We start from the raw sequence: 23,555 nt of genomic DNA on the forward strand, positions 1-23,555 counted from the left end.
TAATCCCAACCCTAACACACCCCTAACCCTAATCACAACCCTAACCATAACCCTATCCACACCCCTAACCCTAACACATCCCTAATCCAACTGTAAACATAATCCAAACCCTAACCCCAACTCTAGCCCCAACTCTAACCCTAACTTTAGCCTCAACCCTAACCCTAACTTTAGCCCCAACCCTAAGTTTAGCCCCACCCCTAACCCTAACTTTAGCCCCAACCCTAACCCTAATGGGAAAATCGAAATAAATACATTTTTTAAATTTTATTATTTTTCCCTAACTAAAGCGGGGGGTTTGATTTACTATTTATAGATGGTTTTTATAGCGGGTTTTTATGTTTGGCAGCTGTTACACACTAAAACATGCTCTTTATTGCAAAAAATAGTTTCTACGTCACATTTTGAGAGCTAAAATTTTCCATATTTTGGTCCACAGAGTCATGTGAGGTCTTGATTTTTGCGGGACGAGTTGACGTTTTTATTGGTACCATTTTCGGGCACATGACATTTTTTGATTGGTTTTTATTATGATTTTTGTTAGGCAAAATGAACAAAAACTAGCAATTCATGAATTTCTTTTGGGGGGGTTATTTTTTATGTTTTGGCGCTTTTATACAATAAAAACTATTTTATATAAAAAATAATTATTTTTGCATCGCTTTATTCTGAGGACTATAACATTTTTAATTTTTTAGCTGATGATGCTGTATGGTGGCTCGTTTTTTGCGGGACAAGATGACGTTTTCAGCGGTACCATGGTTATTTATATCAGTCTTTTTGATTGCGTGTTATTCCACTTTTTGTTCGGCGGTATGATAATAAAGCGTGTTCAGTGAAGGGGTTAACTAGTGTGATAGTTTTATAGGTCGGGTCATTATGGACGCAGAGATACTAAATATGTGTACTTTTATTTTTTTTTTACTTAAAGAAATGTATTTATTGGAACTATATTTATTTATTTTTACTTTATTTAGGAATTTAAAAAAAAATATTTTTACATAGTGTAATTTTTTTTTTTTACATTGTCGTAGAGTGGGACATCACTGTATATTGTCAGGTCGCTGAGAGTCTCAGGGAAGCATGCAGGGAGCCCCCTCCCTGAGCGATGCTTCTCTATGCCACCGGAATGCTGTGATCATGTTTGATCGCAGTATTCCCGGGGTTAATGTGTCAGGAGCGGTCTGTGACCGCTCCAGGCACATAGTGCCTGATGTCAGCTGTGATAATCAGCTGATACATGGCCGCGATCAGCCACCTGTCCCCCTGTGAGCGTGGCTGATTGAGTTGGACGTACTATTCCGTCCATGGGAATTAGGGCCCACCCCACATGGATGGAATAGAATGTCCAATGGTAGAAAGGGGTTAAAATATCTGCCCTGTTGCTAATTATTTTTTGGGCACCAAAACGGTGTCAAGAAATTGGATAAGACAGTCCGCAAAGATTTTACAGTATCACAAAAAATGGCAGAATTTTCTGCGCACTCAGATGTGATCGCTGGGACGGGCAAACCCATGTAAAATAGCCGGATTTTTACGCTGAACTCTGAAAAGGATCTGGCTGTAGTCTGCAGTGTCAACAAGCAAATGGGGAAAAAAGGGCTCTGGAATAAAATAATCAGGATTAAGATGCAAAAAAATTATTCCTGGCCACTGATACCTGGATCAAGGAAAAAACGGAGGAAAATCATGCGAGTGTCATGCGATTTTTTTTATCGCAACATCCGTATGACATCCATATTGCTGTCCGATTTTTACGCACCAGTGTCCTTTGAAAAGCCGGTAATTCAGCGCAGTGTACAGTAAAATCACACTGACAGGTTAGATTAGAGTAGATATATACACATAGAATAGGTATATATACATATATATATGTCAGGGAGACACCTATATATATATATTTATATTTAATGCAGCGCGATATAGCAGAAAAGCCGGTAATTCAATTGCCGGCTTTTGCGATCTCCTTCCTAAACCCGACATGATATGAGACATGATTACATACAGTAAACCATGTCATATCCTTTATTTTATTACATATTCACTCCAGAGAAATCACACGTTACATTCCACACATAACATTGTGTAGAAAAGGCGGCGCGAGGTAATTGTGCCAGTAGTGAGGGCGAATAATGGCGGAAATGTCACTGACTGAGGAGAAGTCTCCATGTAGCGTCTTCACTGCGGATCACGTGACCCCTGACTCCTCCCCCTGTGACCTCATCACAGGTCCTGTGCGCACAGAGCAGCCATATATGTGAAGTGCGGCTCTGCAGGTGGAGGTATGTGGAGATTCCCCATTACTGAGCGCGGGGACATTAACCCCTTCTGCACGGAGACTCTTTATAAGAATCATAACGTTGTTGTTCTGTTTCCTGTAATAGATACATACGAGCCAACTATGGAGGACAGGAAGTGAGGGAGCGGATTGTTCTCCTAGTACAGGGCCCCTTTCTTGGCCCCACACAGTGTAATGCCCCCATTATGCCCTGTAAGCAGGTTCTGCCCCACACCCAGCTGCCTCGGGCACTTTACCATCAGCTGGTACATCAGATTCTTCCCCGCACCCCTTTCCTTTGTTGGCGCCAAATCTGTTCTGCCTTTGGGGCTCCGGCCTTTATAATATCAGTAACTGCGTCATCAAGGTCTCCTGACCAGGTGCACCCTCTAGACTCTTCCCTCCGGAAACCCTCCCTCTTCCCATTGATGTCACATGGTCCCGTCTGGACGGCAGATAGCAGTCTGTACAAATGCAGCACAGCCCTGAGGAGTCTTTTTTATGACTCTCCTTTTTACACCCCTTATGTAATATATATGATGGCGCTCACACAGTATAATGTTTCCACAGTACTGGCATCTCTCGTAAAAAGGGTATTTTCACACTACCGCCATACCCCCCCACACAGTATAATGTTCCTACAGTACCGCCATACCCCCACACACAGTATAATGTTCTCATAGTACCGCCATATCCCCACACAGTATAATGTTCTCATAGTACCCCCATACCCCCCACACACAGTATAATGTTCCTACAGTACCACCATACCCCCACACACAGCATAATGTTCTCATAGTACCGCCATACCCCCACACACAGTATAATGTTCTCATAGTACCGCCATACCCCCCACACACAGTATAATGTTCTCATAGTACCGCCATACCCCCACACACAGCATAATGTTCTCATAGTACCACCATACCCCCACACACAGTATAATGTTCTCATAGTACCGCCATACCCCCACACACAGTATAATGTTCTCATAGTACCGCCATACCCCCACACACAGTATAATGTTCCTACAGTACCGCCATACCCTCACACACAGTTTAATGTTCTCATAGTACCGCCATACCCCCAGACAGTATAATGTTCCTACAGTACCTCCATACCCCCACACACAGTATAATGTTCCTACAGTACCTCCATACCCCCACACAGTATAATATTCTCATAGTACCGCCATACCCCCACACACAGTATAATGTTCTCATAGTACCGCCATCCCACCACACAGTATAATGTTCTCATAGTACAGTCATACCCCCACACACAGTATAATGTTCTCATAGTACCGCTATACCCCCACACACAGTATAATGTTCTCATAGTACCGCCATACCCCCACACACAGTATAATGTTCTCATAGTACCGCCATCCCACCACACACAGTATAATGTTCCTACAGTACCGCCATACCCCCACACACAGTATAATGTTCCTACAGTACCGCCATACGCCCACACACAGTATAATTTTCCTACAGTACCGCCATACCCCCACACACAGTATAATATTCCTACAATACCTCCATCCCACCACACAGTATAATCTTCTCATGGTACCGCCATACCCCCACACACAGTATAATGTTCCCACAGTACCTCCATCTCACCACACACAGTATAATCTTCTCATAGTACCGCCATACCCTCCACTTTCTATTGCTCCCATAGTACTGCCCCCTACATGCACAATATGGTACCATCCACCTCACTGACTACCTCCGACCACCCACAATTAATAAATTCTCACTTAGCCTCATTCTTGGTGCAGATACTAATGAACCCAGGATCTATGAGATATTTACCATACGATAGTTGTATAGGCAGGAGTGTATCATCCATAAAGGTCGCCCACTCGGTTGCTATGATGGCTATGAATTGACAGGGCTCGGTGGGGTGTGGTATTGGTCACCCTCTTTTTCCCTTCATCACAATTTCAGCGATATCCACATTGCCATGATGGTGATACCACTGAATAGATTAGTGAATCAGGGAGTGGAAAGCTCTTGATCCACCATTCAGCCTTCACTTCTGAGTCTGAGACTCCGTGCACTGCAGACACAATGACGTCACTACATCACACCTGTAGTACGGAGCCTCAGTACTCACACCGCACAGACCAGAGCAGCGCTCCTCAGGAACCGGGTTGGCTGAGTAGTGTGAATGTTTTTTTTTTCAAATATCAGGAATTGTGGGTGCATCATATTAAGAGAAGAGCTTTTGGGACTCTCATACTGAATGTGTGGCTGTTAGGGGCCATTATACTGGGGTTGTGGTGGACTGTAAATGCCTCCATACTGAGTGGAGTTTTTTATTTTGTGTAGCAGGTTGTGGTGGCCATAATTAGAGATGAGCGAATATGTTCAGAAAATGATCGCCAAACATAAATTCGACACGAATATGGTACATTCGGATTCATGATCGGTAACACGAACATTTTTCTTAAGATCAGAAAAAGTCGGTAACACTAGGTAAAAGATATAATAGAAGCCGGCAATACTTGTGCTGCGTTTAGTAAAATCACAGCCACCAATGTGGGAGACTGGGGTTCAAATCCTGGCTCTGCCCTGTTGGACATAATGTACCAGTAGTGGTCCATAACACTATGGTGCCTACCTCAATAAACATGAGAGTGTCACAAGCAAAGAGAGTCATGTTGTCTCGGACGTCACCTGGATTAACAAGGTCCAAATGGGATGTCGAGGAACCAGGACAATCCGATGATAAATGGGCTACTGGACCAAACCATACATAGACAAGGCAAGAGAGCCTGGATCTGATGGAATGCTATTATAACAGCAGAACAAATGAGGGAGTATATATGAAGCTTATGAGGAAACTCTGGATGGATACAAGACCTGCATGTCCACTAACTGAGAAACAACTAGTCACCCAACGTTTCAATATCATAAAGAGAAAGCTATTGTCACAACTTGAGATGGATCAACTGCACTGCAGATCCACCCCACATGAAGACCTGGAAGAACAACATGTGCAACCCCCTGAAGATTCTGATCCAACCCTGAAACTAGAGAGCACTGCAGCTGGTCAGAGCAGGCCGGAGCGAGCCGTCCCCTCCCCGACAGACGGCGTACGTGCAGGCCATCATGACAGGTGATGGCGAACTCAGTCGAGGGGTTCAAGAGAGGCCTGGATGTCTTCCTGGAGCAGAACAATATTGTATCATACAATTATTAGGTTCTGTAGAAGGACGTAGATCTGGGGATGTATTATGATGGAATATAGGCTGAACTGGATGGACAAATGTCTTTTTTCGGCCTTACTAACTATGTTACTATGTTACTATGACAGGGGTTTGGGAGCAGAAGGTCAGGAGAGGTAGGAGTTAATTATGGGAGGAGGGTCGTATGCATGAGGAGGGGGTTTATAGGGTAGAGGGGGGTGGTGCTTACCAGTTCCCGCTCTGGAAGCATCAGGAAGAGATCGGCACCATGTCGGGCATTGACGGCGTGCTGCAGCAGCTGTGGGCGGCAAAGGAGCATCAGCCTCCTGGCTGGCTGGAAGCCCAGGTGGCTGGCATACTGGGCAGCGGCAGCGGAGATCTACAGGCGGGATCCAGCTGTGAGCGGTGCTCCCGGCGCGTACGGCCTCCATAGCGGCTGTCCCCTGATGCCCTCCAACCCCAGCGCAGGAGCCCCCCCAGAGACCCTCCGGACCGAGCACCCGCCCGCAAGTGCCCTAGCAGGGCCCAGTCTGGGAGGAATCCGCCTGCCGCGGCAGTGGAGAGGCCTGCTTCCCCTGCACTTTGGGGGGCGGGGCCTCCACGCGCCGGATCTTCATCTGCCGGTGACGTCACGGCGGGTCGCCGCGGTGCAGCTCCTGCCGGGCGACCTGCTCCTGCCACAGCACAGCGACAGTGAGGGAGAGCCACTACTGCAGCAGCCGGCAGCGCTGCCGGTTCCCCGGGGCTGCCGGGCCCGTCCAGCGAGCCGTGATCATCGCCAGGGTCGTCGGCCGAGTCCAGAAGGAGCCGTGGTCAGGGGTCCGAGGAGCCTGCATCCTACGGTGGGCCTGAGCCGGGTGTCCCTTCCCACCGGGCCGCATCAGTATCGTTGGTAGCGGGCCTGGACGGGGCCAGATCTTCTCGTCCCAAATCACGCGGTGAGACGCAGCCTCGCGGGGTTCCACAGAGCGGATCGGGAGGAGATGACTGCTGGACGAGCGGGATGTGTGCGGCTGGGGGGACCCCGGCTCCCCTGCAGCCTGGTGAGCAAGACTCTGTCTGTTTTGTTACCGGCACTATCTTTTTCTCCGGTGGGTGGGGTTAGTCAGGCGAGTGGGGCGGCGGTTTTGGGGGAGCAAGGGGGGATTCCGTCGGCTTCGGGGAACGAAGGGGTGGGCGAGTTGTTGTCTAGTGTACGTGAGTTGCTTGCACGATTGGGAGGCATTAGGTCGGTGCCGTCCCCCTTGGCTGCGTGGGTTGGTTCTACGGATTTGGGTTTGGGGGTGTCTGGAGGGGGTGCATTGGCGCCCAGTAGCTCATCTGAGCCTGTGTCGGTGTCTGTGCAAACCGAAAAGGAGAAGGAAGGCAGGATTCGCTTGGACGATATTGCACGGGGTGAGGTTTACGTCTGTTTTGAGGGGCCGCTGGGGGCTCATTTGAAAAAGGAAGTGAGGGAGAAGATCTGGAAAGACAAATACATGGAAATTTTTTCGCTTCTTCCTTTAGAAAAATTTAATTTGGACAAGAGCAAAAAGGAGGACAGTAAGAAAGAGGATGAGGAAAAGCAGAGGTGGCATCTTGTCCCGCAGACTTTTGTGAACTGGTTGCAAGCATTTGCGATTCTGGCGAGCGTAGTTGGCGAAAAAGGCGCCTGAGAATTGTTCGGCACTATTCTGTTACATGGATTCGATAGGCGAGGCGCACAGGGCGTATGGGGCTTAGGCTTGGCTCCGGTACGACGAACAGTTTACATGAACAAGGATAATGGTGTGCACTCTGGTCAAGGACACGGAGGTGCTGGTAAAACAGACCGTGTGGTCAAGTCAATAGTAGAAGAAAAAATTCCGCACACTCGAAACTGGTATGATGCAAAAAGGTATATGCCAGATTTATTCACGAAAACAAGTCAACAATTGCCACTGTGATAATTCGTAGATAGAAACCCGACGTTTCGACCCTCCCGGGTCTTATTCATGGGGTTACTAGGAAAGCAAATAAACAGTATAAGTAACTGTATGTGACATAACATTATATGTAAAAGAAAACAAATAAGAACAAAAAAGACAAAATAATAAACATACACCAAAATATAATATATAATATGTACAATATATACAAGGCAACCAGAGGCGATGAAGGGAATACTGTCCGGAGCAGCGAAAAGTAAAGGTACCTTCACACTAAACGACGCTGCAGCGATCCAGACAGCGATCCGGATCGCTGCAGCGTCGCTGTTTGGTCGCTGGAGAGCTGTCACACAGACCGCTCTCCAGCGACCAACGATGCCGGTAACCAGGGTAAACATCGGGTTACTAAGCGCAGGGCTGCGCTTAGTAACCCGATGTTTACCCTGGTTACCATCCTAAAAGTAAAAAAAACAACCACTACATACTTACCTACCGCTGTCTGTCCCCGGTGCTCTGCTTCTCTGCTCTGGCTGTGAGCGCCGGGCAGCCGGAAAGCAGAACGGTGACGTCACCGCTCTGCTTTCCGGCCGCTATGCTCACAGCCAGAGCAGAGAAGCAAAGCGCCGGGGACAGACAGCGGTAGGTAAGTATGTAGCGTTTGTTTTTTTTACTTTTAGGATGGTAACCAGGGTAAACATCGGGTTACTAAGCGCGGCCCTGCGCTTAGTAACCCAATGTTTACCCTGGTTACCAGCGAAGACATCGCTGAATTGGTGTCACACACGCCGATTCAGCGATGTCAGCGGGAGAGCCAGCGACCAAAGAAAGTTCTGGCCCTCTAGCCCCGACCAGCGACATCACAGCAGGATTCTGATCGCTGCTGCGTGTCACACTGAACGATATCGCTAGCGAGGACGCTGCAACGTCACGGATTGCTAGCGATATCGTTTAGTGTGAAGGTACCTTAAGCCTGTAGCTAAGAGGTAATTCTAGTACATCAGTTAACCACTGTTTAGGGGAAATATAATGTTTACCTTAACTCTTTTGATACACAGACATAGGAGTGGCAGTGATAGAAGGCAAGACAATGGTCCTTTTAAGGCATAACCTGTCATTATAACAAAATATCAACATTACATATACACTTTGTAATGTTGATATTTTGTTATAATGACAGGTTATGCCTTACTTTTCGCTGCTCCGGACAGTATTCCCTTCATCGCCTCTGGTTACCTTGTATATATTGTACATATTATATTTTGGTGTATGTTTATTATTTTGTCTTTTTTGTTCTTATTTGTTTTCTTTAACGTAAAATGTTATGTCACATACAGTTACTTATACTGTTTATTTGCTTTCCGATGAAGAGTTTAGGCAGCGGAAGGCGGTTCGTCCGGCGATCCGGTGGGATCAAAAGGACATTGGTTTGTGGTTGCGGGTAATGGCGCCGACGAAATTTGGGCATTCCTTTCAGGGCAGGGCCAGAAATGCCGGCCAAACCACGGCGCAAGGAAGTTCTTCTGGATCAGGAAGTCAGTCTGGGCAATCGGGGGGCCAGAAGCACGGTTTGTGTTGGCAGTTTAACGACGGCCAGTGCAAATTCGGGGCCACTTGTAAGTTCAAGCACGCGTGCTCGCATTGCAGTGGATCCTCCCATGGGGCCGCTAAGTGCTTCAAGAAGAAGGGAAAGCCCGATGGTAATTCAAAAGGGGGTGACGCCGGTGAGGCTGGACGCGATGGTCCCCAATCTAAATAGGTTCCTGGATAGGCCAAAAGTGGAGTTGTTGTTTTTAGGTTTTCGTGATGGTTTTCGGATTCCCGCTCCAACTTTTGGCATCCCTCAAGTTTTGAGGAATTTGAGATCCGCAGTTTTGCACGCGGTGGTCGAGTCCGAAAAACTGAACAAGGAAGTAGCATTGGGTAGGATGTCCGGCCCTTTCCCCGTTCCTCCCCTTGCAGATTTGGTTGTTTCACCGTTGGGTGTGGTTCCGAAGAAGGAGCCTAACAAGTTTAGGCTAATTCAGCATTTGTCATACCCTAGGGGGCAGTCAGTGAATGACGGGATAGACCCGGAGCTTTGCTCCGTGGTTTATACGTCTTTTGACGAGGCGACGCGCTTGGTGCGTATCTGCGGCAGGGGCGCGTTGTTGGTTAAAGCCGATATCGAGTCGGCTTTTCGGTTACTTCCCGTTCATCCGGATAGCGTGAGACTGTTGGGTTGTTTTTGGGACGGGGGTTTCTATGTTGATAGATGTTTGCCGATGGGTTGTTCATTGTCCTGTGCATACTTTGAGGCTTTTAGTTCCTTTCTTGAGTGGGTTGTTCGGGATGTGTCTGGTTTGGACTCGGTGATACATTATTTGGATGACTTTTTGTGCATCAGGCCTGGTTAGTCCGGCTGTTGTGACGTGGCATTACAGACAGTGTTTTGGGTGGCAGAACAGTTCGGCATTCCTTTGGCGCCTGGAAAAACCGAGGGGCCCAGTACGTGTATTTCATTTTTGGGCATTGTCATTGATTCCGTTGAATGGGAGTTTCGGTTACCTGAGGAAAAAGTGGTTGGTTTAAGAAGCGAGGTGGCGCGTGCGCGTCGCTTAAAAAAGTTGCCTTTGCAGGAGGTTCAGTCCCTTCTCGGCAAATTGAACTTTGCGTGTAGAATCATCCCTATGGGGAGGGTGTTTTCTCGCAGGCTGGCGGGTGCTACGGCGGGGGTTAAGGCCCCCCATCATTTTGTCCACTTGTCTAGCGAGCACAAAGCCGATTTGGAGGTGTGGAACAGTTTTTTGGCACGGTACAATGGCCGATTGCTGCTAATGGAGGAATTGGTGAGCAACTCTGATTTGGATTTGTTCATGGACGCCTCGGTTGGTGTTGGTTTTGACGCCTTTTTTGGTGGTTCGTGGTGTGCCTCCAGGTGGCCAGATGACTGGTTCGGTTGCGGTAAAAAACGTGACTTTGTTAGAAATTTTTCCTATCTTGGTTGCCGTTTATTTGTGGAAAGAGGATTTGCGCAATCACAGGGTTCAGTTCAATTGTGATAACATGGCAGTTGTTTGTGTTATCAACAGTCTAACGGCATCTTCTCTGCCAGTCATCAGGGTTTTGCGTCAGTTGGTGTTGTTTTGCATGTCGATTAATGCGTATGTTACGGCGTCTCATGTTCCTGGGGTTGAGAATTCTATTGCTGACTCTTTGTCTTGATTCCAGTGGGAACGTTTTCGTGCTTTGGCCCCAGATGCGGAAGAGGCGGGGCTGGAATGCCCTCAGGAACTCTGGAGTGTGGTATCCGGGCTGCAGGACCTTTGATTCATGCGTCTTTGGCACCCAGCACATGGGTGGCGTACCGGTCGGTATGGGGTGATTGGGAGTCCTGGTTGGTGTCTTGCGGGGCAGCTAACGTGGGTGACGATCATGTGGGGGCTTTGTTGTTGTGGTTGAGACGTGGTGCCGATGAAGGGTGGTCAGCGTCGAAGGTGGAGAGAGTTAGGTCAGCAGTGGCTTTTGGTTTCCAGCTTAGGGAATTACGGGATTTGACAAAGTTGTTTCTGGTAAAGCAGGCGGTGAAAGGTTTTAGAAGGAATGCGGGACGGGGGATCAGAGGCGTCCGATTCCTTTTAGCCTGCTGGAAAGAGTTGGTGCGAAGCTAGACGAGATTTGTATATCCGACTTTGAGGTGGCTCTTTTCCATTTAATTTTGGGTGCTGTTGCGAGTTCACTCATGTATCCCATCAGTTGTTGGCAAGTTTTTAATAGTTTTCAGCCTTCTTGGTCTGGACCTTTGTTGTGTCATGAGAATGGGTCTTTTTTGTCCAAATTTCAATTTGTGGCGGTTCTTAGGCGGGCATTGTCGGGGATGGAGCTGGATGCTTCCCGTTTTGCGGCTCACTCTTTCTGTATTGGGGCCGCAACAGAGGCGGCTCTGGGATGTTTGGCACCCGAGGTTGTGCAGAGGATCAGGAGATGGGAGTCGGGGCGTTACAGGAGCTATGTTAGACCCTGAAAGTTTGGGGGGGTTCCACGTTTTTGTATTTGTGGTAAATTTTGTGGAATCTAAGTTGTTTGAATTTTCCAGGTCCCCATCCCCTGTTGGTTTGGATCGTCGGCCACTCATACGTGTATTGGGGCGCGAGGCGGGACGGACGTCAACTCAGTTTTTTCCAAGGAGGTGGCCGTGGTCAGGTGGTTGGGTTTTCGGGGATTGTGTTGGAACCGGGTTATGCAGGAAGTGCATATTGGTGCTCGTCTGGACACACCTCCTGACATTTTGGTTTTACATGTTGGAGGAAATGATTTGGGGATCCGCCCCTGTCGGGAGCTGATCCGGGATATTAAACACGACCTTCTCAGGCTATGGGTGTCCTTTCGGGATTTACTCGTGGTGTGGTCGGATATCGTCCCGAGGAGATGTTGGCGGCACGCCAGATCCGCGGATAAGGTTAATAAGGCCCGAATTAAAGTTAATCGGGCGGTTTCTAAGTTTCTTGTCAGGAACGGAGGTTTGTTTGTCCGCCACTTTGAACTTGAAAAGGGCGGTGATGATTTTCTCCTTGGTGAGGATGTTGACCTGAATGCGGTGGGCATCGATTTGTGGGCCCTGGGTTTGCAAAACGGTATCGAAAGGGCCATAGCGGTCAAGTGTGGGGGGGGTCTCGGGTATTTGAGGTGTGCAAATACCCTCGCTGTGGCGGTGGGAGGGGTCCTTGGAGTTGGTGCTAAATTGGCCTGGGGGATCCGTCGGGGTACGGATTCTTCAGTTGGTGTAGACTTAAGCTCCCCTTCAGTGATGTTGGGTATGGAGGTTATGGGGTTTGGGTATTGGTCTGGTATACAAAGGGGTTGTGGTGGTTGAACAATGAAGACTTGTCTTGTTTGGTCGATCTTATTTTTAAAGTGTGTGGCAAACTCCTCAGCAGAGATGAGGGAGATTGGAGGAGGCAGTGGGGGGCAGAGGAGGGAGTTAAAGGTTTTGAATAACTGTTTGGGGTTGTAGGATAGGTAAGATAGGAGGGTTGTGAAGTAGACCTGTTTAGCAGAGGTGAGAGCAGATTTGAAAGCGAGTGTTGTCTGTTTGAATGCATGTGTTTTCTTCCAATGCTGCTCTTAAACCCTGGACACTTGCCGAAGCTTTTTAGTGGTGTAATTGTGCCAGGGTTGTCTATTGATACGTTGCACTTTGCCATGAACGAGAGGGGCAACCGTGTCAATAGCAGATGCCAGAGTGGCATTGTAGAAAGCAGTGGAACTGTCTGTGTCGTGGAGTGAGGATATGGATGCCAGTGGTAGGGTAGAATCAGAGAGTGTGTGGGTGTATGGAATGATAGAGGATACTGGAGCGCCCCCAGACACAGGGTCACGAGTTCTCGGTACCGGGCCTCTCTGGTTCGGTTCTGAGGCTGTCACGATGGCTAGACCCGGTCCGTGACCCTGCTAAGGGGCGTCCAGTAAAGGGATTTGTACAGTCTGTCAATGGTTCGTGACGCCACCTGTCGTGTTCGGTCAGGGTGACCGACGCTGCTGTGGGGTCCACTGGGGGTGATGGAATGGCAGCTGGATGGTACAACTTCCCACAGGTGAAGTGTGTCCCCAGGGCTTCCCAGTAAGGTGGATGGTGATGGTGTAAGGTGCAGTCAATAACGAGGACACAAGGTTGCAGTCTCTTTACCTCTTTACTGAAGGCTTCAGGATCCTCAATCCAGAGTACGTTCAACAGGGCTCTCAGAGACCGGCCGGTCCGATGGGCACATCCAGAGTTTCCCTCGCAGATGGAAATCGTTGCCTACCAATAGCGCCTGTATGTTGTAGTCCTACCCTGCTGAGCATTCGGAATAGTCCTCACAACTGCTGTTCTCGTTCGTTCGTTCTCTACAGCTCTCTCTCTCTCTCGTTCTTTGGTTCCAGATGTTGCTAGTTTCTAACATCCCCCAGATATGTTATGGCTAGGACGCCACCCGTTTGACGGGAAGGCTTGGAGGTCTTCCGGGACCCTAGAGACGCCCCTCTCCCAATGTTGCCCCCTATGTCTTCGTAGGTGTAAAAGGTAGACAGCCAACCTATAATCAACTGTCCAGCGGAATTTGAAGTAAGGCCTGAAGTCAGTTACTCCTACGGTGATCCGGCCACCGACTACGTGCCTCAGTAAGATGTTGCCTTCCTCTCTCGGCACGACTTACTGGCTCTCCTTTGTGCTGATCTCGTTTACACTGTTCCACAATATTCTTCCCCTCTTGTCTCTCTCTCTTAGGATACCGCCGCAAGGTGTGCAGGCGCGGTTCCATTACGTTCTGTTCTGTTCGCTAGGCACCTGCCAGGTTCCCACGCCTGACAGGGACCCCCCTGTGTCTTCTCCCTGCAACACCCCCTGCCACGGGATGTTGCCTGGTTTCAACCCAGTCAGCTTCTGACTAACTTCCTCCCCAGCCCCTAGTTTTACCAGTGTGAGGAGTGGCCCAATAAATAAAGCCTTTTTCTCCCCCTAGTGGCCGGAGTGTGAAGTGTAATGTGTTCTGGTGACACCTGGTCAGGATAACTCTTTAGTGCCATCAGACGTACCGATGCTCCCCTTAGTGGCAGAGCGCTATACTGCAACGACCAGGTCTCTGGGGTGCTGCACTCCCCCCCCGGTTAAATCCAGTACTCCTGGACTGGGAAGAAGAACAACAATATAATGCAGTGAAAGACATACAAAATTTTGAATGCTAAGAACAAGTAAATAGAAAAGGTGCTTCCCTTTATGGGAGGTAAGGACACTTGAACGTTACAAACTAAAATAACAGTTAAATATTTTTAAATAACATTATGACTATGAATAACTCTCAGTACCCAGCCTGTTGTGAATTCTGTGGTCAAGCTCCCTCCTGTGGTCATGAGTGGTACTTCGGCTGGTTCTGTCTATGAGCTTCCTCTGGTGGATGTGAGTGGGGCTGCGGCTTCTGAGTTTCCTTCCTCAGGTGACGAGGTTAAGTCGTTAGGTGCTGCTCTATTTAACTCCACCTAGTTCTTTGTTCCTGGCCTCCAGTCAATGTTCCAGTATTGGTCTTGCTATCTCCTGTATCGTTGTTGTGGCCTGTCTGCCCTGCATAAGCTAAGTTTTGCTTATATTACTTTTGTTGCTATATTTTCTGTTCAGCTTCCTATATTGGTTTTTCTTGCTTGCTGGAAGCTCTGAGACGCAGAGGGAGCACCTCCGTACCGTTAGTCGGTGCGGAGGGTCTTTTTGCCCCCTCTGCGTGGTTGTTTGTAGGTTTTTGTGCTGACCGCAAAGCTATCTTTCCTATCCTCGGTCTATTCAGTAAGTCGGGCCTCACTTTGCTAAAATCTATTTCATCTCTGTGTTTGTATTTTCATCTTACTCACAGTCATTATATGTGGGGGGCTGCCTTTTCCTTTGGGGAATTTCTCTGAGGCAAGATAGGCTTATTTTTCTGTCTTCAGGGCTAGCTAGTTTCTCAGGCTGTGCCGAGGCACCTAGGTCTGGTCAGGAGCGCTCCACGGCTGCCTTTAGTGTGGTATGATAGGATTAGGGATTGCGGTCAGCAGAGTTCCCACGTCTCCGAGCTCGTCCTATGTTAGTAACTAACAGGTCACTTGTGTGCTCTTAACCACTAGGTCCATTGTGGTTCTGAATCACCTGTTCATAACACCAGCCGGGTATGCTACTAAGTGCAAATTTTTGAACCATAAACTAACTCTTCCTTTAAGGGCGTATACGCTGAACCCACTAAAGGCCTACTATCAAGTACTACAACAACTCAACTTTCTTTTCCGTTCTCACTTCACCAATGCAGGACCGCCTAACTCCTTGGCTGGGCCTACTGTCATTGTGCCGACCATCTTCCTACAGTTCTCAGGACTCTCTCTCTAACCCCTACGGGTTAAAGGTAGCAGCAGGAAACAGTAAACTATATACAATTCTCAGGTCTTCGAGGTTTAGTTCTGGGAAGGTTGTGGTCTCACCTCACAGACCACTCCTCTCCGTTGAGCACGGGTGGGATCCACAGTCACACGCGGGGCCTGGCTCTCTTGGTGGTCCGCAACAGGGACCCCTTCGTCAGGAGCTCCAGCTTCAACCTGTAGGGCTGCGCATCGCTGGACACTTCTGGCCACCCAGCCGGCCTCTCTCCGCCACCAGGTATATGTCACCACGTCACCTGGCCTCAGTTCACGGGTCTCCTCCCTCGTCCCATAGCGGGGCTCCACTTCACTCCGGTCGACAAAGACCTGCAGGGGTTCTCCGATCTCCTGGATAACCCCCCTCTCCTGCCTGGGGTTGTAGAAGACTACCACTCCCCAGTGCGATGGCGGGTCCTTCTCCTCTCCGGTGAGGTCTATCACTTCTACAGGTCGTGGCTGTTTCCTCCAAGCCGCCACTAGACGTCGCTGGTGCTCCGTCACCGGCAGGATTCGTAAGTCCCGCTCCTGCGGAGCACAACTCCCTGGCCGGGTGCAAAGTCCTGACGCAGCCGGAGTGGGCAGAGGAGGGGACACAGGGGACAGACGGATCTCCGTCGGGTGGCCCAACCGGGAATTCACTCGGGCATGGGCTTCCAGGTAACGCGGCGGCCACCCAGCCATCAGGCATACGCCCTCCAGGTTTTCCCTCAGGCTGCTTTACAGCAGTCAAATCCTGCAGCGGCGGTGACTCTGGGATCGCCGCGGGCGATACAGGCCTGTGCCTGGCCGGGTTGTCTCCATGTGGTGGCCTGGGAGTCGCCATCTTTGTCCCCTTCTCCAGATCTTCTTCTCGGGCTCTCTTTCGGGGGCGGCTCCGTCCCCACTGTCCCCACCCTCCATAGAGGATGAGAAGGCGGACCTCGGCGGCTGACGGGCCCGCCCTCAGGATACAACAGTACTTAGACTGGGCGGCCATTATCCTTCGCGCTCTTCAGTTCTTTCACACCCACTTCCACGCCCTTCTTTTTCTCTTGCGCTCCTCGTGGCGCTATAATGGCGGAAGTTTTGGCGGGAATCTTGCGTCAATAGCAATGCACAGTCCTTGCAGTAAATCACAATTCCAACACGTCTCAATCACAGTTCCAAGGCACACATGACCTGCTTCTCAGGCTTAAGTACGATCCTGTTCGTGACGCCAAGTTGGAGCGCCCCCAGACACAGGGCCAAGAGTTCTCGGTACCGGGCCTCTCTGGTTCGGTTCTGAAGCTGTCACGGTGGCTAGACCCGGTCCATGACCCTGCTAAGGGGCGTCCAGTAAAGGGATTTGTACAGTCTGTCAATGGTTCGTGACGCCACCTGTGGTGTTCGGTCAGGATGACCGACGCTGCTGTGGGGTCCACTGGGGGTGATGGAATGGCAGCTGGATGGTACAACTTCCCACAGGTGAAGTGTGTCCCCAGGGCTTCCCAGTAAGGTAGATGGTGATGGTGTAAGGCGCAGTCAATAACGAGGACACAAGGTTGCAGTCTCTTTACTGAAGGCTTCAGGATCCTCAATCCAGAGTACGTTCAACAGGGCTCTCAGAGACCGGCCGGTCCGACGGGCACATCCAGAGTTTCCCTCGCAGATGGAAATCGTTGCCTACCAATAGCGCCTGTATGTTGTAGTCCTACCCGGCTGAGCATTCGGAATAGTCATCACAACTGCTGTTCTCCTTTGTTCGTTCTCTACAGCTTTCTCTCTCTCTCACGTTCTTTGGTTCCAGATGTTGCTAGTTTCTAACGTCCCCCAGATATAGTACGGCTAGGACGCCACCCGTTTGACGGGAAGGCTTGGAGGTCTTCCAGGACCCTAGAGACGCCCTTCTCCCAATGTTGCCCCCTATGTCTTCGTAGGTGTAAAAGGTAGACAGCCAACCTATGATCAACTGTCCAGCGGAATTTGAAGTAAGGCCTGAAGTCAGTTACTCCTACGGTGATCCGGCCACCGACTACGCGCCTCAGTAAGATGTTGCCTTCCTCTCTCGGCACGACTCTTACTGGCTCTCCTTTGTGCTGATCTCGTTTACACTGTTCCACAATATTCTTCCCCTCTTGTCTCTCTCTCTTAGGATACCGCCGCAAGGTGTGCAGGCGCGGTTCCGTTACGTTCTGTTCTGTTCGCTAGGCACCTGCCAGGTTCCCACGCCTGACAGGGACCCCCCTGTGTCACGGGATGTTGCCTGGTTCCAACCCAGTCAGCTTCTGACTAACTTCCTCCCCAGCCCCTAGTTTTACCAGTGTGAGGAGTGGCCCAATAAATAAAGCCTTTTTCTCCCCCTAGTGGCCGGAGTGTGAAGTGTAATGTGTTCTGGTGATACCTGGTCAGGATAACTCTTTAGTGCCATCAGATGTACCGCTGCTCCCCTTAGTGGCAGAGCGCTATACTGCAATGACCAGGTCTCTGGGGCGCTGCACTACCAATAGAGCAGCTCTTGCATCAATACCTACCACCACCATAACTCAAACTAATAATCTGATCTATGCTACTGCCTCAGCAATCATGGAAATGTGTGGCTATACAACTTCCTGGGGGGGCAGACAATGGCTGGGAGCTTATGTTCCCAGGAATGCTAGATTTCTCCCACCTGGTCAGTGTCTGCTGAGGTTAAAAAATGATAAAGGTTGCACCATTATTTGCCAAGAATGATTACTCTAGAACAGAGGTCCCCAACGTTTCTGACCTTGAGAGCCACATCCAGCCTTGAGAGAGGGTCTTAAGCCACATTCAGCTCCCGCCCCCCTCACAATAGTGGCAACCAAATCCCCCATTACAGGCATAAAGGTAACCAAAGCTTTTCCACAAAAATCAATTGCCCCAAAGCAGTATACAAATATCCAGGGGTTCCTACAATACCCCCATTCAGTATTCTCCTTTAAAGCACTCCCAAGACACTGTCACATCCAGCTTCAAACATCTCCTCTGACAGGTGGTGTCATCTTGTCTCCAGCGTACCACACTTACATCATCTCAAAGCCCATAAGACAAGTAAATGTGCGTCCAAATCTGCTCTTCTGTGCAGGGCTGCTCATAAAATTCACCATTTTGAGATGTGCTCTTCATACCTGTTTGTTAGAACTGGAGCTAATACACCAAGCTGGCAGACAGCCACGAGCCACAATTCATAGGACCGCGAGCCACATGTGGTTCCTGAGCTACAGGTTGGGGACCCCTGCTCTAGAACATTGAAAATGCATTACTGCCATAGAAAAAGCCACCATGACAGGGGGTTTGGAGCAGGAATAAGGGGGGCGTGGGGTTTGCACTAAGGGGAGGGCAATTTGTGGCCAGAGAGGGTTATGGGGTGAGTGGGGGGGGGAAGCTGGTCACTTCTCGCTCAGAGGACTTGTGAGCAGGACACCAGCGCTTACCTGATGGCCGCCATAGACCATGTGCTGGCGCAGCTGTTGGCGGCAGCGGCGTCACAACCTCCTGGCTGGTTGGAGGCTCAGGTGTCCAGCATCCTCGGCGGCAGTGGTGTGGATCCCCCGGCGGCCGGGCCCGGTGAGCGGCGGTCCAGGCGAGTGCAGCCCCTGGAGCGCCTATCCCCCGATTTCACCCTGGCGTCCCAGCGGTGGCGCCGGAGCCCCTCCGGGGACCCTTCAGGCCACGCGCCTGCTCACAAGCGCCCCAGCAGGCCGCGGTCTGGGAGGAATCCATCAGCCGCGCTGGGGCCTGCGGCGGCAGACGGGCCTTTTCCCCATCACTTCGGGGGGCGGGGCCTACGCGCGCCAAAGCCACGAACGGCCGGAGCGACGTCGCGGCCGGCCGCCGCGGTGATGACCGGGCCGGGCGGCCTGCTTCCTGCGGCAGCACGAGACGGCAGGGGAGCATCCCAGCAGCAGCGGCGGGCAGCGCCCCAGATTCAGCGGGGCTGCAAGACATGGCCTGGGAGCACCATTCCCCTCCCACACCTGCGACCGGGCCTGCATCCTTTCGTGTGGTGGGGACAGATGGCAGCTTTTCGGATGGCGGGTCCGGGGCTACAGGACACCAGGCTGCCCCATCGGCTGATGGAGTCATCACGGTCCCCTCTGCAGGGGTCAGGTCGGCTGGAGCTGCATTGAGGAGTGAAGTTCACGTCCAAGAGGGCCCAAGGACGGCTTCGGGATTGAGAGACGGCTGGACGACAACAGCATCTGCGGCTGGGGGGATCACAGCTCCCCTGCAGCCTGGTGAGGATGTATCGTTTGTCCCCGGCGTTTTCGACGCCTACTTCGATTTCTGTAGATCGGGTTGGGGGGTATGTAGAGCGGGGTGATGGAGTCGGTATGCAGGCGGATGGGAGTTGTGAGGGGGTTGTTGTCGGGTGTACGGGAGCTGTTGTCACTAGAGTTGAGCGACCTTTAGTTTTATAGGATCGGGTCGGATTTCACGAAACCCGACTTTTTCAAAAGTCGGGTCGAGTGAAATCGGCCGATCCTATAAAAAAGTCGGGGTCGGCCGAAACCCGAAACCCAATGCAGTGCATTGGGTTTCCATGGTTCCCAGGGTCTGAAGGAGCGGAAACTCTCCTTCAGGCCCTGCGATCCATATTTTAGTGTAAAATAAAGAATTAAAATAAAAAATATTGCAATACTTACCCTTTGACGCGCCCTGGTACTAACCGGCAGCCTTCCTCCTTCGAATCTGCGCTTCCAGGACCTTGCCGTGACGTCGCGGTGACGTCGCGGCTTGTGATTGGTCGCGCGGCCGCCCATGTGACCGCTCGCGTGACCAATCAGAAGCCGTGATGTCACCGAAGGTCCTTCAAGCGCTGATTCTTAGGAAGGAAGGCTGTCGGAAAGAAGCAGGGCGCGTCCGAGGGTGAGTATATACCTAATAGGAATATACTCACCCTCGGACGTGCCCTGCTTCTTTCTGACAGCCTTCCTTCCTAAGAATCAGCACTTGAAGGACCTTCGGTGACGTCACGGCTTCTGATTGGTCGCGCGAGCGGTCACATGGGCGGCCGCGCGACCAATCACAAGCCGCGACGTCACCGCAAGGCCCTGGAAGCGCGGATTCGAAGGAGGAAGGCTGCCGGTTAGTACCAGGGCGCGTCAGAGGGTAAGTATTGCGATATTTTTTATTTTAATTCTTTATTTTACACTTAAATCTGAATTCTGATACCAATTCCCGATATCTTAAACATATCGGGAATCGGTATCGGAATTCCGATTCTAGATTCAAAAGATCGCCGACTTCATGGCCGACCCCACACAGGGGTCGGGTCGGGTTTCATGAAACCCGACTTTGCCAAAAGTCGTCGACTTTTGAACCTTTTCGACCCGTTTCGCTCAACCCTAGTTGTCACGGTTGGGCAGTGGTAGGCCAGGGCCGTCCCCGTTGTCAGCCTGGGTGGGATCGTCCGATATGGGGTTGGCGTTGTCCGGCAGCGGTTCTACGGAGCGGGGCAGGTTGGCTGAGCCGGTTTCGGTGAGGTATATGTTTGTTTTGAGGGGCCGTTGGGGGCGCATTTGAAGAAGGAGGTGCGGGAAAACATTTGGAAAGACGAGTACGTGGAGATATTTTCGCTTTTGCCGTTGGAAAAATTTAACCTAGATAAGAGTAAGAAGGAGGATAGTAAAAAGGAGGATGAGGAAAAATGGAGATGGCGCCTTATTCCTCAGACTTTTGGGAATTGGCTTCAGGCATTCACGATTTTGGCGAGTGTTATTGGCGTGAAGGCTCCCGAGAATTGCTCCACTTTGTTTTGCTACATGGATTCTATAGGTGAGGCGCATAGGGCCTATGGAGGTCAGGCATGGTTACGGTACGACAAACAGTTTCGGCAGCGGAAGGCGGTTCGTCCTGAGATCAGGTGGGATCAGAAGGACATTGGTTTGTGGTTGCGCGTGATGGCACCAACGAAGTTTAGTCACTCCTTTCAAAGCGGGGCCGGAACTTCCAGCCAAGGCGCTACGCAAGGTAGCTCTTCAGGAACCGGGGGTCAATCGGGACAATCCGGCAGTCAGAAACACGGTGTGTGCTGGCAGTTCAATGAGGACCAGTGTAAGTTCGAAGCAACTTGTAAGTTCAAGCATTTGTGCTCGCACTGCAACGGTGCTTCCCATGGAGCTTCCAAATGTTTTAAGAAAAAAGGGAAGCCAGAGAGTAATTCAAAAGGGGGTGACGCCGCTGAGGTTGGACGCGATGGCCCTCTATCTAAATAGGTACCCAGACAGGGAGAGGGCGGAGTTGCTCCGGGCCGGTTTTAGTGTTGGTTTTTGCTTACCCGCTCCGGCTTTCGTGGTACCACTGAGTTTGAAGAACCTTAGATCGGCCGAGTTGCATGCATCGGTCATGTCGGAAAAGTTAAGCAAAGAGGTTGCTTTAGGTAGGATGTCTGGACCTTTTCCCATTCCTCCTTTGGATGACTTGGTTGTGTCACCTTTGGGCGTGGTCCCCAAGAAGGAGCCTAATAAATTTCGGCTCATTCAGCATCTGTCCTACCCGAAAGGGAGGTCCGTGAATGATGGGATTGATACAGAGCTTTGTTTGGTGGTCTATACGTCGTTTGATGAGGCAGCTAGGTGGGTGCGCAGTTGTGGTAAGGGGGCATTGTTGGCTAAGACCGATATTGAGTCTACCTTCCGTTTATTGCCGGTTCACCCCGATAGTGTGAAATTGTTAGGATGTTATTGGGACGGCGGGTTTTACGTTGACCGATGTTTGCCGATGGGCTGTTCGCTGTCGTGCGCTTATTTTGAGGCCTTTAGTTCCTTTTTGGAATGGGCGGTTCTGGATGTGTCCGGTTTGGATTCGGTGATTCATTATCTGGATGACTTCTTGTGCATAGGTCCTGATCAGTCTCAATGTTGCGAGGTCCTGTTGAGGATGGTTGTTTGGGTCGCTGAGTGTTTTGGGGTCCCGCTGGCACCAGGCAAGACTGAGGGTCTGTGCACGAATCTGTCCTTCTTGGGCATTCTCATCGATTCAGTGAAGTGGGAGTTTAGGTTGCCGGTTGACAAGGTGCTGGGTTTGAGAAATGAGGTGGCCCGCGCTAGACGTTTGAAGAAATTGCCACTGCGCGAAGTGCAGTCGCTCCTGGCAAAATTGAATTTTGCATGCAGAATTATCCCAATGGGGAGGGTTTTTTCACGCAGATTGGCTAGCGCTACGGCCGGGATTACCGCCCCACATCATTTTGTTCATTTGTCGGCTGAACACAAGGCCGACTTGGAGGTTTGGGACCTTTTTTTTGTCCTGTTACAACGGGCGTTGATTGTTGATGGAGGAAGTGGGTAACGCTGACTTAGATTTATTTACAGACTAGATTGTAGCCCGACTCTAACGCATCGGGTATTCTAGAATATGCATGTCCCCGTAGTATATGGACAATGATGATTCCAGAATTCGCGGCAGACTGTGCCCGTCGCTGATTGGTTGAGGCAACCTTTATGACATCATCGTCGCCATGGCAACCATTATGACATCTACGTTGATACTGTGCCCGTCGCTGAATCAGAAACGGCCTCGACCAATCAGAGACGCGGGATTTCCAGGACAGACAGACAGAAAGACAGACAGACGGAAAAACCCTTAGACAATTCTATATATAGATGCGTCAGGCGGTATTGGCTTTGGGGCCTTTTTGGGGGCTGTTGGTGTGCTGCTAGATGGCCGGAGGAATGGTTTGAAACAGGGTTGGTACGGAACATTACTCTGTTGTAGATTTTTCCGATTTTGGTGGCGGTGCATCTATGGGGCGACGATTTCCAAAATAAAAGGGTTTGTTTTAATTGTGATAATATGGCGGTTGTGTGTGCCATTAGCAGTTTGACAACAGCTTCGCCCCCTGTGATCAGAGTTCTTCGGCAGTTGGTTTTGTCTTGTTTATCCATGAATGCTTATTTTACGGCATCACATGTGCCCGGTGTTAATAATTGCATTGCCGACTCTTTGTCTCGTTTCCAGTGGGAGCGTTTTCGGTCACTGGCTCTGGATGCCGAGGAGACGGGGCTGGAATGCCGGGCGGAGCTTTGGAGCGTGGTGTCTGGGCTGCAGAACCTTTAATTCAAGCATCCTTGACGACTAGTACATGGGGCGGTTTATCGGTCAGTATGGAGCACTTGGGAGAGTTGGTTGGCATCATGTGGAGTTGCGGATACGGGTCAGGATCGAGTGGGGGCATTGTTGTTATGGTTGAGACATGGCGCGAATCAGGGATGGTCGGCAGCGAAGGTCTACAGGACAATAGCGGATTTGGCTTTTGGTTTGAGGCTCTGGGGTCTACAGGATTTGACAAAGTCATTTTTGG

At 50.4% G+C, this 23,555-nt stretch overlaps 1 protein-coding gene across 2 annotated transcripts in view; it reads left to right on the plus strand.

The window, feature by feature from the left end:
* LOC138663028 (zinc finger protein 773-like) overlaps nt 1-23,555 on the plus strand; it is a 226,464-nt gene that overhangs the window by 186,143 nt on the left and 16,766 nt on the right. The window contains exon 1 of one of the 2 annotated variants that reach the window (XM_069749082.1): nt 23,218-23,352. The exons of the other annotated variant lie outside the window; for it this stretch is intronic. Coding sequence (XP_069605183.1) covers nt 23,263-23,352 — 90 coding nt within the window. The 5' untranslated portion in view covers nt 23,218-23,262. Of the gene's footprint in view, nt 1-23,217; nt 23,353-23,555 lie in introns of those variants that run through there. 2 annotated transcript variants of the gene reach the window in all.

The sequence above is a fragment of the Ranitomeya imitator genome, chromosome 2 (assembly GCF_032444005.1).
Source record: "Ranitomeya imitator isolate aRanImi1 chromosome 2, aRanImi1.pri, whole genome shotgun sequence".
Lineage (NCBI taxonomy): Eukaryota > Metazoa > Chordata > Amphibia > Anura > Dendrobatidae > Ranitomeya > Ranitomeya imitator.